This window comes from Ipomoea triloba, chromosome 8 (assembly GCF_003576645.1).
Source record: "Ipomoea triloba cultivar NCNSP0323 chromosome 8, ASM357664v1".
NCBI lineage: Eukaryota > Viridiplantae > Streptophyta > Magnoliopsida > Solanales > Convolvulaceae > Ipomoea > Ipomoea triloba.
In genome coordinates this window covers 18,449,166-18,463,184 of record NC_044923.1, presented here as the reverse complement: position 1 = coordinate 18,463,184, position 14,019 = coordinate 18,449,166, and the positions used below count along the sequence as shown (strand labels likewise).

Sequence of the window (14,019 nt, the reverse complement as noted above, 5' to 3'; positions counted from 1 at the left end):
TCGAGGAGGTGACGCCGCTCGAGGAGGTGACGCCGCTCGAGGAGGTGACGCCGCTCGAGGAGGTGACGCCGCTCGAGGAGGTGACGCCGCTCGAGGAGGTGACGCCGCTCGAGGAGGTGACGCCGCTCGAGGAGGTGACGCCGCTCGAGGAGGTGACGCCGCTCGAGGAGGTGACGCCGCTCGAGGAGGTGACGCCGCTCGAGGAGGTGACGCCGCTCGAGGAGGTGACGCCGCTCGAGGAGGTGACGCCGCTCGAGGAGGTGACGCCGCTCGAGGAGGTGACGCTGCTCGAGGTGGTGACGCTGCTCGTGGAGGTGACGCTGCTCGAGGAGGTGACTCTACTCGAGGTGGTGACTCTGTTCGAGGTGGTGACGCTGCTCGAGGAGGTGACTCTGCTCGAGGAGGTGACGCTGCTCGAGGAGGTGACGCTGCTCGAGGTGTTACGTTGCGTACTCGGCACGAGGCCAGGCCTCCGTGCCGAGGCGTGACCTCGACCAGCGCCGAGGTCGCGATTCGTGACCTGGGCCGAGGTCACGATGCGTGACCTCGGCCAGTGCCGAAGTTACGCTGCAAATGTTCATCTGACTGTGGTTGTTCTTCCTCGACGAGAGGGGGCGGGGAACTCACCGTGTCTGCAAATGATCTCTTCATAGCCTTAAACTTCTTCATCGATCTTGGAGGGTCGTTGTCCAATGCCATAGGAACATCAGATGGTGCCTCCGTCTTCAAATTTGGATCCGGAGCTACCTGCTCCGTCGACGCCATTCGCCACCACCCACCGCTAGCGGCTAGGAGGAGCGGAACTTGTTACCGAAAATATCTTAGCCGGGAAAAGGAAAGAATCTCTCGAAACCGAGAGAGAAAATTTTCCCATTACTAGTTCATTAAGTCACTACATACCTACAACTTATTACAGTAACCAACTATGAATAACACCACCAATCATTTTGTTTTATATTTTAACAAAAATCTTTTTCCGTATTTAACAGAATACATTAATAAACTGAAATTGTTTTCAACCTTTTGCACCTTTTTTTAATTAAAAGTATTAAGTAATAGAAACTTTTTTCATAAGTTAATATAAGCAAAGAATTACACAACTGTGGTAAATCTAAAAAAATAACAAAATCTTATTCATAACCCTTTTGATAATACACAATTTTAAAACCAGTTCTACACAATTACACAACAGTACCAAATCTCACTAACCATAATGGATGTTAAAATTTTAAACTACAGTTCTACTACTCTATAATACACAATCTAAATTTGAATACAAACATCTTTTAGAGAAATCCAAATGAGACCTTCATCACTTCCCTCAATCTAAACTGCAATTTTAAACAAAATGTTGATACTGCTCCATATGTGGCACTGTAGACCCTAAATCAGTTTAAAACATTATACACACCCAATTTTAATGTTTGTACTCTAAGTGAAAGGTCCTTATCTTTCTTACTGAAGCGAATTAATGTCAAATTCAGACATAGTAAGATAAAAATTTGTCAAACGAAGGCATCAGAATGTATAATTCATCACTTGCCTGAGTCTAAACCAAAACATGTTAGATTATTCAGATAAATAAAAAAAAATATGTAAAAAAGAACAAAAATTATCATTTGCTGACAAAAAATATAATCTCATTATAATTTTTCTTTCTTTTATCCCTTTAATAAAATCTTTTTTTTTTAAAAAATTTTNCTGCTCGAGGTGGTGACGCTGCTCGTGGAGGTGACGCTGCTCGAGGAGGTAACTCTACTCGAGGTGGTGACTTTGCTCGAGGTGGTGACGCTGCTCGAGGAGGTGACTCCGCTCGAGGAGGTGACGCCGCTCGAGGAGGTGACGCTGCTCGAGGTGGTGACGCTGCTCGTGGAGGTGACGCTGCTCGAGGAGGTGACTCTACTCGAGGTGGTGACTCTGTTCGAGGTGGTGACGCTGCTCGAGGAGGTGACTCTGCTCGAGGAGGTGACGCTGCTCGAGGAGGTGACGCTGCTCGAGGTGTTACGTTGCGTACTCGGCACGAGGCCAGGCCTCCGTGCCGAGGCGTGACCTCGACCAGCGCCGAGGTCGCGATTCGTGACCTGGGCCGAGGTCACGATGCGTGACCTCGGCCAGTGCCGAAGTTACGCTGCAAATGTTCATCTGACTGTGGTTGTTCTTCCTCGACGAGAGGGGGCGGGGAACTCACCGTGTCTGCAAATGATCTCTTCATAGCCTTAAACTTCTTCATCGATCTTGGAGGGTCGTTGTCCAATGCCATAGGAACATCAGATGGTGCCTCCGTCTTCAAATTTGGATCCGGAGCTACCTGCTCCGTCGACGCCATTCGCCACCACCCACCGCTAGCGGCTAGGAGGAGCGGAACTTGTTACCGAAAATATCTTAGCCGGGAAAAGGAAAGAATCTCTCGAAACCGAGAGAGAAAATTTTCCCATTACTAGTTCATTAAGTCACTACATACCTACAACTTATTACAGTAACCAACTATGAATAACACCACCAATCATTTTGTTTTATATTTTAACAAAAATCTTTTTCCGTATTTAACAGAATACATTAATAAACTGAAATTGTTTTCAACCTTTTGCACCTTTTTTTAATTAAAAGTATTAAGTAATAGAAACTTTTTTCATAAGTTAATATAAGCAAAGAATTACACAACTGTGGTAAATCTAAAAAAATAACAAAATCTTATTCATAACCCTTTTGATAATACACAATTTTAAAACCAGTTCTACACAATTACACAACAGTACCAAATCTCACTAACCATAATGGATGTTAAAATTTTAAACTACAGTTCTACTACTCTATAATACACAATCTAAATTTGAATACAAACATCTTTTAGAGAAATCCAAATGAGACCTTCATCACTTCCCTCAATCTAAACTGCAATTTTAAACAAAATGTTGATACTGCTCCATATGTGGCACTGTAGACCCTAAATCAGTTTAAAACATTATACACACCCAATTTTAATGTTTGTACTCTAAGTGAAAGGTCCTTATCTTTCTTACTGAAGCGAATTAATGTCAAATTCAGACATAGTAAGATAAAAATTTGTCAAACGAAGGCATCAGAATGTATAATTCATCACTTGCCTGAGTCTAAACCAAAACATGTTAGATTATTCAGATAAATAAAAAAAAATATGTAAAAAAGAACAAAAATTATCATTTGCTGACAAAAAATATAATCTCATTATAATTTTTCTTTCTTTTATCCCTTTAATAAAATCTTTTTTTTTTAAAAAATTTTATTTATATCTTTTTAAAAAGTTCTGTATTCAATGTATGAGTCACAAATATTAAGATGTGAAAGTATAATATCTGGGCTTAAACATTGGCCGCCAATTCGTTCTGTGTTTCAGTAATTAGTAGCAGAAGCTACTGGGCTTTCCCCAAACCTCCTCTTATCAACAAAATGTTCCACTCTCTTCCTACAAATTTCTACTTCAAATACACACCGCCCCTTCTAAATACTTGTACGACTTACGTTGTAGCCAAATCTTGCTTAAAGTCAAGTCATCCAGGTAACCAACTTCCTTCCTTCCTATATAACCAACAACGTTCCGTTGGTAACATTTCAATTTCGAAATAAAATCCTCGAAAGATCTCTCTCTCTCTATATATAGCTAGCTAGCTTTTTCCTGGCCTGAATTAATGTAATGTTTTAGAAACATTATTTGATTTGTGGATTATCTTTTAACGTATAGGAATCTTTTGTTATCTATTAGTTACGTTGATGTGTACGTGGCAGGCAATCAGCATAGCATGAATAATCCAGGTGGTTACACTGCTGAAGTTACAAATCTCTCCCCTATTGCTACCGAGAAGGAGCTTCATCATTTTTTTGGTCTCTGTGGAAAGATTGATCGTATCCAGATTCTCAGGTACGTATAGTATTGTACTACTACTTCCATCATCTATTAATAAATTCCTTCAATTATATTAATCCTGGTAGGTGTTAATTAATGTTAAGTTCAAATATTTTTTGTTTTAATTTTGATTTGTAAAAAAAAAATACATACATACATACATACAGAGCTAGTGAAGTTGCAAGTACAGCCTATGTGAGCTTTAGATCTTCACATGCATTGGAAATCGCTGTATTCCTTAATGTAAGTGCTAAAACTGAATTCCAATTCCCTTACTAGTTTGTTTGGTGAGTACTAAATCTGAACATTATATTATATTGATACCCCGGCCCGGGCAGGGCGCCATAATTGTGGATCAACCTGTATGCATATCCCGTTGGGAACACTACAAAGATGATGATATCTGGAACCAGATTTGCTGGAAGTCTGAAGAAGCAACTCATTCTTCATCAATTATTGTATGCTTCATTCATTCTTTCCTCAGCTCGTACAAAAATGATCGAGTTTAATTTCCTATTGGCTAATTATATTATATTATATGTTAGGAAGAGGCATCATCAGATTCAGGAGTTGGTGAGCAAGATGGTGCGGAGAAAGTAATGAGCGTGGTTAAAAGAATGTTATGGAAAGGGTATGTAGTAGGAAAAGATGGTTTGGAAAGAGCTAGAGCTTTGGAGCAATCGCATCAAGTGTCAGCCAGTATCTTAAAGGCTTTGAGTGAAGCGGCAGAAGCTGCGGTTGAGTTCGGCAGTCAAGGCATGCATTATTAACAAATAATAATAAATTGCTATATATGAATCTATCGGATTTATAGATGCATGCATATATGGGATGGGTACGGTATTTCATATATGATCTGTCTACACAGACATACTTTTCAGTGCATGCTGGATTTCAGTTTTATCATATCGCAGCTACTTACATCATTCTCCGCCTGTAATTTTCACCTAAATCAAAGTATTAGGACCACTTAATTATATTATATATTAAAATTACTATGAAGAGATGAGTAAATACATATTAGCGTTTCAATTACTAAATATTTAATTTCTATTCTAATTTCGACCCATTCTTATATATATGTTCGAATCAAATACACCCTTAATTTTCCCCACATTTCTTTGGCGCGGCCTACTTACTACAACTACAATGCTTCAATTCCGATGTGGAGAGGTAATATAATGAGCCTCTCCTAAAAGATCAATACTTAATGTCCACAAAAAATCCATCACATTAGGTGTAACTCTCACACTGTGACTGACATGACTCGGTCATGTATTTTTTTACAATTTACCACCTGAGTACTAACTTAAACTCATACAGGCAATTTTGATATTGTTGGACATGAACCGTGTTTGTGTCATTTTATGGGATTTCTTGGATTGTCTTTCAATTTGAAAATAACTAATAAAGTTTCATAGGTATTGATTGTATTTTCTTGGGTTGTCTTTCAATTTTGAAAATAACTAATAAGGTTTCATAGGTATTGATTGTATTTTCTCGGGTTGTCTTTTGATTTTGAAATTAACTAATAATAAGGTTTCATAGTTATTGATGATATAAGTAGAGTTTGATAGTTGGACAATTGTTCATTACTATAGTCGAATTATTTATAAATTGCTGATTTTTTTTTTTTTGTATGAATGAGCAATTAAATGAATACTCTAATATGATCTAAATAAATTTGAATCGTATTACTCACATTTAGCTAATGTCTATATAGAACGAAGTTGGAGTTAGATGACTACAATTCGGTTTAAACTAGGTACTTATACAATTATACATATATTGAAATTGTATTGTGGGTCTTGAATGTACAATTTAGCTAAAGGTTCCAACTTTGTTTTAAAGGAAATATTTATCTGAAAGAATTAAACTATAAAAACAAATAAATAAACAACAAGAAAATAAAGCGATAAAAATTGAACCAAACACCAGAATTGATCACGCAGTTCGGAGCTCCACTCCTGCGTCTGCGAGGCACTTCACGTCAGCCCAATCCACTAGATGATCACAAGGGCTACAATGAGTCTAACAACAACCATCCTACACTAATGGTTACAAAAAAAAACTCCTAGCTAAGCCTTCCTCATCTTGGAGCTGACACTGTGCAGTACATCACGATTCATCAACATGGATAAATCTTCAAGCAACCAGAATAAGAACACGTGAAGAACTGTAGAAAAACCAGTATGAAATCCTCTTATAAAATCTGATTTGAAAGAATAATGGAAGTGAGATTTAGAATAGTTATTGGCGTGTTAGAATCCCATGTGATAGAGCTCTATATGTAGCCAAGCCATTAAACAATCTTCCCTTAATATTTGCGGCTGAAAACCACTCCAAATAAGGATCAATCATAAGTTTAGATCTGAGTAAAATGAGGATCATGATGACTGAATTCTGATTTGAATAAATCCCGTCCACTAGACTACTCGCTGGCGCTGTTCCAGAGTATGTGAGGAAAAAAAACTGCCTTTAACCAAGATAACGGACCCAAATTAGAATCGAATTAGAACTGTATGGATGGTTTTGATTTCGATTTGCAATTTATTGGAACTAAAATTGCTGATGATTCTGGTTCAAAAACGGAAGTGTTCCGATTCTCCCAAAACGTATAAATTGGTTTTAAAAAATAATACTAAGCTCGATATATTTGATCTAAAATATTTCTTTGAGTTGAAAATTCTTTAAAAATAAAAATTATAATTTGGAAATGCAAAAAATAAAATTTTTTAAAAAAATAAAAAATATTAATTGAACTGACAATTCAAATCGTATCCGTTGATTCATATATTCAGAATTATTAAACCGTCCTTATAAGGTTTCAATTCTCATTCCTCCGATCGAGGAATTAGGAATCATCGATTCATAATTGAAACCAACCTAGGGTGATGAGTTGAGAGTAGATTGGTCAATTTAAGCCTAGTAAGCACCTTTTGAGGAAACTTAGGGCGGAGAACAACCCTAAAAGCTTAGTAATTGCAATCTAACCTAGAGTTATCAAAAAAGACCAACCCTACTCATATGGGCTAGCCCATCATGGACCGACGCAAACCGAGTAGGGCCTATTAACCCGAGTAGATCGCTTTTTAATGTAATTAGTTGAGAAAATGAATCCAATCCATATAATAGCGGGCTAAACGAGTCAATCTACTAGTCCATTAATTTTTTAAAAATATACTTTAAAATATTATAATATTTGTATAATGTAAGAATTGAACATCTAACCTCACATATAATAATTGATTTTCTTTTCAATTTGAACAACATATACTTTTGAAACAAAATATGTGTATACAAATAAATGAATAAGTAAATGTATGTATGTGTGTGTGTGTGTATATATATATATATTGATTCCACTTTATATTAACTTATAAAGTTTATAAAATATATTTTTTATATAATAAAAAACTTTAATTAACTATATAATTGTATTAATATTTATATAAAGATAATTAATCATACATTAAAAATTGTAAACAAAATATGATTAATTTAAGTATATATAATTTAATTTATAATTATTTATATGTTATGTGTGTGTGTGTATATGTATATAGGGGATGGTTCAAGTGCGAGAATAAGTTCAAATGCATAAGTTAAAAATGTCATTAATTTAAAATAGTTTTGGTACTTTTGATATTTTAATAATAAATTTAAATAATAATATTATTATTATATTTTGAGAATAAGTTGGAGTTATATATAGATAGATGATGTGATAGTAGAATTCACTTTTAAAAGTAATAAAAAAAAGTATATAGATAAATATAGTCTAGCCTCTAGAGCATTGATCGATCTAGTATATGTATTGTCTCACTTACAACTTGTTTCCAACAACAGGGTAGAGTTTTGACTCCTACCACGCATATTGAAGGTTTGAGTTTGATTTACGTTAGACTCTTTGCGTGTAGAAGTGTACAATTTGATATTAAGTCTCAAAACTAGATAGCATAGAATCATAGATCTACCTCTTCATAGACTTGACTAGGTGCATATTCATAAGTTTCCAAATATAGACTAGCGAAAATAGAAAATTTGGTTATTAAAAAAAAAAACAGATAGCTAAATGATTTGAAGTAAGAAATTGAAATGACAGAACATATAATAATAATAATAATAATAATAATTATTATTATTATTATTATTATTATTATTATTATTATTACGGAGAGTTCAAAGAAGAGTACTTACCTGTCCAAATCCAACAAGACAAAGGCAGAAAGGCCCAGTTGTTGATATACTAATGTTCATTACCCCACAGATCCTTGCAAGTCAGACCTCCCAACACAGGCCCCAATTTTAAAAGTTCCACTCCATTATATACATCAGTCCATGTGAATCCGGGGACCTAATTTTTTTTTTCCCTAATAAATTTCTCTGTACTAGATTCTTTGCTTTGCTTAATTTAAATTTTGAAATACAATATGTAAGCTATCAGGAATTTGTTACAGATAGAGAGATTGAAAGTGTAAATTAGTCTATATTCATCATGAAATTAACTATTGTGTCAAATAGATGGCTTCATTTGTTGGCTTTACCCCAATAAAAAAAAAAAAGGGAAGTAGCCATGCCTCGAGACCTAATAATATAAGTGCTATTCAAAATCTATTGTTGTGACTTGTGAGGTAAGTTAAATTTGGAAGCTTGAATTTTAACATGCTTTGCAATGAATATTAATTAAACAATAAAAAGGGGCATTTAGCATCATATATATAAATAATAGTAAATGTACCATCCAAATATCACTTTAGACTTTCTCTTGAGACAAAATACATTTTTTTTATTTGGTATTAGAGTCAATCACATGCACAAAATATTGTGTCCAAATCTCCACGTCACCCAAAAAAAATATGACTACAGTCTACGTGTTGTTTGGAACTCTTAAAAAAGTAATTGGTCTACACATATGCAGTATGTAGTTCAACTATTGGAATTAAAATATTTAGTAATTGGCGTCGGTTTTAGTGTTGTTAATTTGTTATCTACTTTGTAAATTGTAGTAATAAACTAAAATTGGAATCATTGTTAAAATTAAATTTTAAAAAAGTCCTTAGCTACAAGTCAAGTCTTATTTTATAGCTATAATATAAAAAGATAAATATTACAAGCTAGTTTTGTTTCTCCTATCATTTAAATTACAAAAAAATAAAAATAAAAAAATCACTATTTTGATTCCTCAACTATTTTACAACTGCCAATTTAATTCATAATTTTCGATTTGGTCGAATTGACCTTCCAATTATTTTAAATCTTGTCAAATAAAACAATTGGAGGGTCAATTATTTTAAATCTTGTCAAATAAAACAATTATTTTCTCTAATTTTGTTCAAGCAAAATATTTACTATTAAAAGTAAACGCGGACACACTATCCAAGGAAGTTACCCAAATAAGTAAAGTTGCTATGGGAAGAGTAAAAAATATATTTTATAGACAAGTTGCATCTAAACGGTTGAGCAAAAATTTATATTTGTCAAATCCTTGCAAGTTAAAATATTACATCCTCTAATGACTCTTGAGGTGAAAAATTGGAGGTTAGAATTAGTCAATATAAACTATGAAATCTATGCATTAAAAACATATTAGAATTTATTTCAAAAAAAAAATATTAGAATTTGATTCATTCAAATTTGTCTCCTTCTAATGGACAAATCTGAATTTCCAATATAAGTAGGAGTCAATTGGTGAAGATGAAGACACTAGAAACACAAGCAATAAGATATAGTTCACACGAAACACAAAAGATATATGTGATCATACAATTTTTTGAAAAGAAATAGAGCAAAGCATTCAAGCTAAGCAATCCAATCACTCAAAGAATCAAGAGCTTTAAGGCTAATCAAAAATTAATTTCAAGAATCTAGGAAATATTAACCTAAAGTTGATTGTAAATCTTAGCTTTCATGTGGTCGTTGTAGGAAGAAGCTGAGTATAGTAGCAAGCTCGTGGAAGCATTGTGAAAACCTTACAAATTGTGTGAGCTTTGTGATTAAAGCACAAGTTTGTCTTTCACTCGTAATTAGTGAACAAAGTTAATAGCAAAATTCCTCATAGTGGAAAGGGGAAGAGTAGAGTAAAGGAATTACACCATCATCGAATCACTATAAAATTCACCATCTCATCTTTACTTTATGCATTTACTTTCAACACTCCATTTATATTCTTAGCCTAACCATTTCCAAACTTATTAAAATTTTAAGTGTGCTACAAGTATTTTTCTGCTCTGCATTAATCGTTGATCAAATTTTTACTTGGTTAATTCGTTAAATATTCAACATAACATTTTCATGGAATGTTGATAAATTAACTCTTGAAGTCATTACACTAAGTCTAAGTACACTTTTTGCCAAAAAAAAAAAAAATCAAAATCATAATAAGTCTATTTATTCTTCTACCGTCATCAAATCACTATAAAATTTCCTATCTCATCTCTTCTTTACGTGTTTACTTTTAAGACTCCATTTATACTCCTAGCCTAATCATTTCCAAACTTATTAAAGTGCTAAGTGTGCTACAAGTATTTTCTTCTCTAGATTAATCATTGATCAAATTTTTACTTGGTTAATTAGTTAAACTTTCAACTGATATGGTAAAATACAGATGTACGATTGAAATACTCTGTATAAATACTGAAGTGGGTACAAGTTAAAATACTCTAGGAGAAACCGATCTACGTGACAGTGGGTCAGAGGTTTCCGGTCACTTTGACTATTCAAGAGATAAAACAGCCAAAAGTCCTTCTGCCTGTAATAAATGCGCATTTTATAGGTGGCATTGGGAAGAGTTCCGGCCTAGTGGCATGCGCTACGCGTATCGGGCATGCACCGGTCCGAGTAACGGCTCAATCGCTCGGTAGCCAGGTGTTAGCCTCGGATAAGCCAAGGTTCCATCCCAAATAGGGTACTAAAGTAGACCAGGACGCTAGTCCGACCGATCCCTAGAGATCGGGATAAAACGGGCTCTAGAGAACAAAAAATACATCCTCGGGGGTGGAAGGTAAACCGGGAGATCGGTACAAATAGACCGGGATTTTATCCCTATCAATGACATTTCCATAGAATGCTGAGAAATTAACTCTTAAATCCTGATAAGTCTATTCACCCTCTTTAAACTTATTCTTTTACCATCATCAAATCACTGATCTGTCTTATCTTTACTTTACGCATTTATTTTCAACACTACATTTATACTCCCAGTCTAACCATTTTCAAACTTATTCAAGTTCTAAGTGTGCTATAAGTATTTTCTGTTCTGCATTAATCATTGATCAAATTTTTACTTGGTTAATTAGTTAAATTATCAACATAACATTTTCATGGAATGTTGATAAATTAACTCTTGGTGTAATTACACTAAGCTTGAGTACTCTTTTTGTAAAATAAAAAATAAAAAAAAATTAAAATCCTAATAAATCTATTCACCTTCTCTAGACTTATTCTTTTAAAATGTACCATCAATTTGGATTTGATGTTGCACCGAAATTAAAGTTAAAACTAATATAATTATTGGAAAAAAAAAAAAGAAGAAGAAGATTTTTATATCCTGAACTGTAGTACTGTTTGATGACTAACAATTTATTGAGTTTTTTTAATGTTTATTAAATGGGTTAAAAAGTTATATTTATTAGGTATTATCAGAGATATATATAGAAATATAATATTTTTTTCAAGATCATCCTCGAAGTTAGATTCAAAAGCCCGTGACTTCTTTCTTAAGCAAATATTTTTTTTTAAAAAAAAATTGTAATTAAAAAAACCATTTCTATATTAATTAATAAATTAATTTGCATCATCCAAATTCCAAACTCCAAATCAACAATTTTAAATATTGTTTATACCTTATTAATCCAATAATTCCATGTTATCGGCCACCACTTGGCGCAAATTATATCGTGGACCGTGGTCCACAATGCATTGTGGACCGCGCATCAAAACGACGTCGTTTTGATTGATGAAAACAGATGGATGAATTCGCGCTACTCACTTTCAGTTCATATACACTGCAGTTACATTTCAACACAACTACAGTAACATTTTGATATAACTACAGTTTCATTCGATAATATAAAAACACAAATGTGAAACTGTTATTCAGTATCTGTTCATATACACTGCAGTTACATTTCAACACAACTGCAGTTACATTTCGATATAACTACAGTTTCATTCGATAATATAAAACACAAATGTGAAACTGTTATTCAGTATCTGTTCATATACACTGCAGTTACATTTCAACACAACTACAGTTACATTTCGATATAACTACAGTTTTATTCGATAATATCAAAACAAATGTAAGGCAATATCTTTTGAGATGAACTGTAGTGTCAGTTACGGGCTCCGTCTCCTACTTACTGAAACGACGTCGTTTTGGGACCACGGTCCACGATATAAGAACAACTGACCACTTGGGCCCCTTATACTATAAATTATTAACATAAATATCCTCATAACGGCAACAAGATTGCTATTCTAGAATATAAAAAAAATTGCTATTTAAAATTGGAGTCCCACGGACGTGGTTGCTTATGGATTTGTATTTAGACCAACTAATCAAATGATAGTTTATAGTTAAACTTTATTTATTATATATTTAATTAGTAGCATATATATATATATATATATATATATATATATATTTTTAATCTGAAACGGAGGGGAACCCCAGGAGCTCTAGCAGGAATTATGCTCCAACACTCGTCTCGCCCAGGTGACATGCGCCAAATCGTCAAGATATGCCTCCTCCCCAAAGATGGGGCACACTTCGAGAATTCTCCGGCCTTCTATTTGACAAGCACCGAGTGACGCCAAACGGTCGGCCACCCTATTCTGCTCTCTATAAATCACCCTAAAAGCAATATTCCAATCCCTGTTAAGCCAACCCCGGACTTCGCTGATGATATGCGCCAATGGTCCACGAACCGCAGAATTCTCGCGGATCCAAAAAATGACGTTCTTATAGTATATTGATAATGTTTCCACTCTTATACAAATCGCACAATTTATAGCTCCTTCCAACTATTTTTGTGTGATTAGTTATTTTTTCAATTTTATTTTAAATTTTAACTCATCACAAAATGTCACATTAGAGAGTGATCGATTGTGCGAGTGGTAAATTATATATTTACAATAAAAGATATCTATTTGATGTCGCACACATATATTAAACATTACACACGTATGTACGCACACTTTTACACATGTTCATTATATATTTATTTTAACTTGCTTCATAGTGTTTTATTTATTGTACTGTGCTTAAATAATGAGTATATTCGATGCCGTATTTTATGAGTTTGATGACTTAATATATGTTTTGAATGATTCTAATGGTAAATTAAAGGAGAAGCATTTGGGTTATTATGCGAGGAAGAGTTGATGTATGAATGGGATTACTTTAAAGTGAGTCTAAGACTTGAATCAGAAGCCAATTAAAATAAAGAATTTGTGTTTAGAAACTTTTTGATGCATCGAAATATACACAATTAAAACTTACACGGGATAAATAGTCACATATATGAGTCCTATCACATCCGTTGATCTCTTAGTTGAGATTTCTCTTTGTCTTCATTTACTCACATGCTTATTTATTTGTTTAATTTGACTTTGTGTTTCCCCATTGCTTCTTACAATAATACTTGAATTGACACATTGATTTACTATTCATCAATACTACTCTCAAAATGAGTTGTTTGTACTATAATAATTTATTCGTTCTTCAAATGTTCGCTCAAGAGTGAATATTTAACCCTAGACTATTATTTTGTAGATTGAGTTTATGCAAAATTATATCATAAATGCAACCGATTGCTTTGAAAAATTTTAAAGGGTAAAATGAATTGGACCATCTTTTCATCAAGAGGGTTTTAACTTAATTTGAATTTTTTTTTTGAAAAAGTTTTTTCAATTTATTTTGCTGGGCATGCATAATTGTTGAAAAAGTTGATGATATGATTGGCGGCACCGTTCATTTAATGGCATCTATCCATCGTCTATGGTTAATGCTTTTCGGTTGAGTGAACATATATGAATTGAGTTACGTTTGATGTGTGGAATTACAGGCGGCCGGAAATATGAATTGCCGGGGATTATGAAACATCATTAGTTAAGAGGTTTTTGAAGCTAGCTTA

At 34.0% G+C, this 14,019-nt stretch overlaps 1 protein-coding gene across 1 annotated transcript; it reads left to right on the top strand.

The window, feature by feature from the left end:
• Positions 1–3,403: 3,403 nt before the first annotated feature.
• Positions 3,404–4,650, top strand: LOC116027074 (protein vip1-like). Its single transcript, XM_031268501.1, has 5 exons — positions 3,404–3,535; positions 3,763–3,895; positions 4,048–4,123; positions 4,219–4,338; positions 4,426–4,650. The coding sequence occupies exons 1-5, from the start codon at positions 3,427–3,429 to the stop codon at positions 4,648–4,650; spliced, it is 663 nt and encodes a 220-aa protein (XP_031124361.1). The 5' UTR covers positions 3,404–3,426.
• Positions 4,651–14,019: the final 9,369 nt, after the last annotated feature.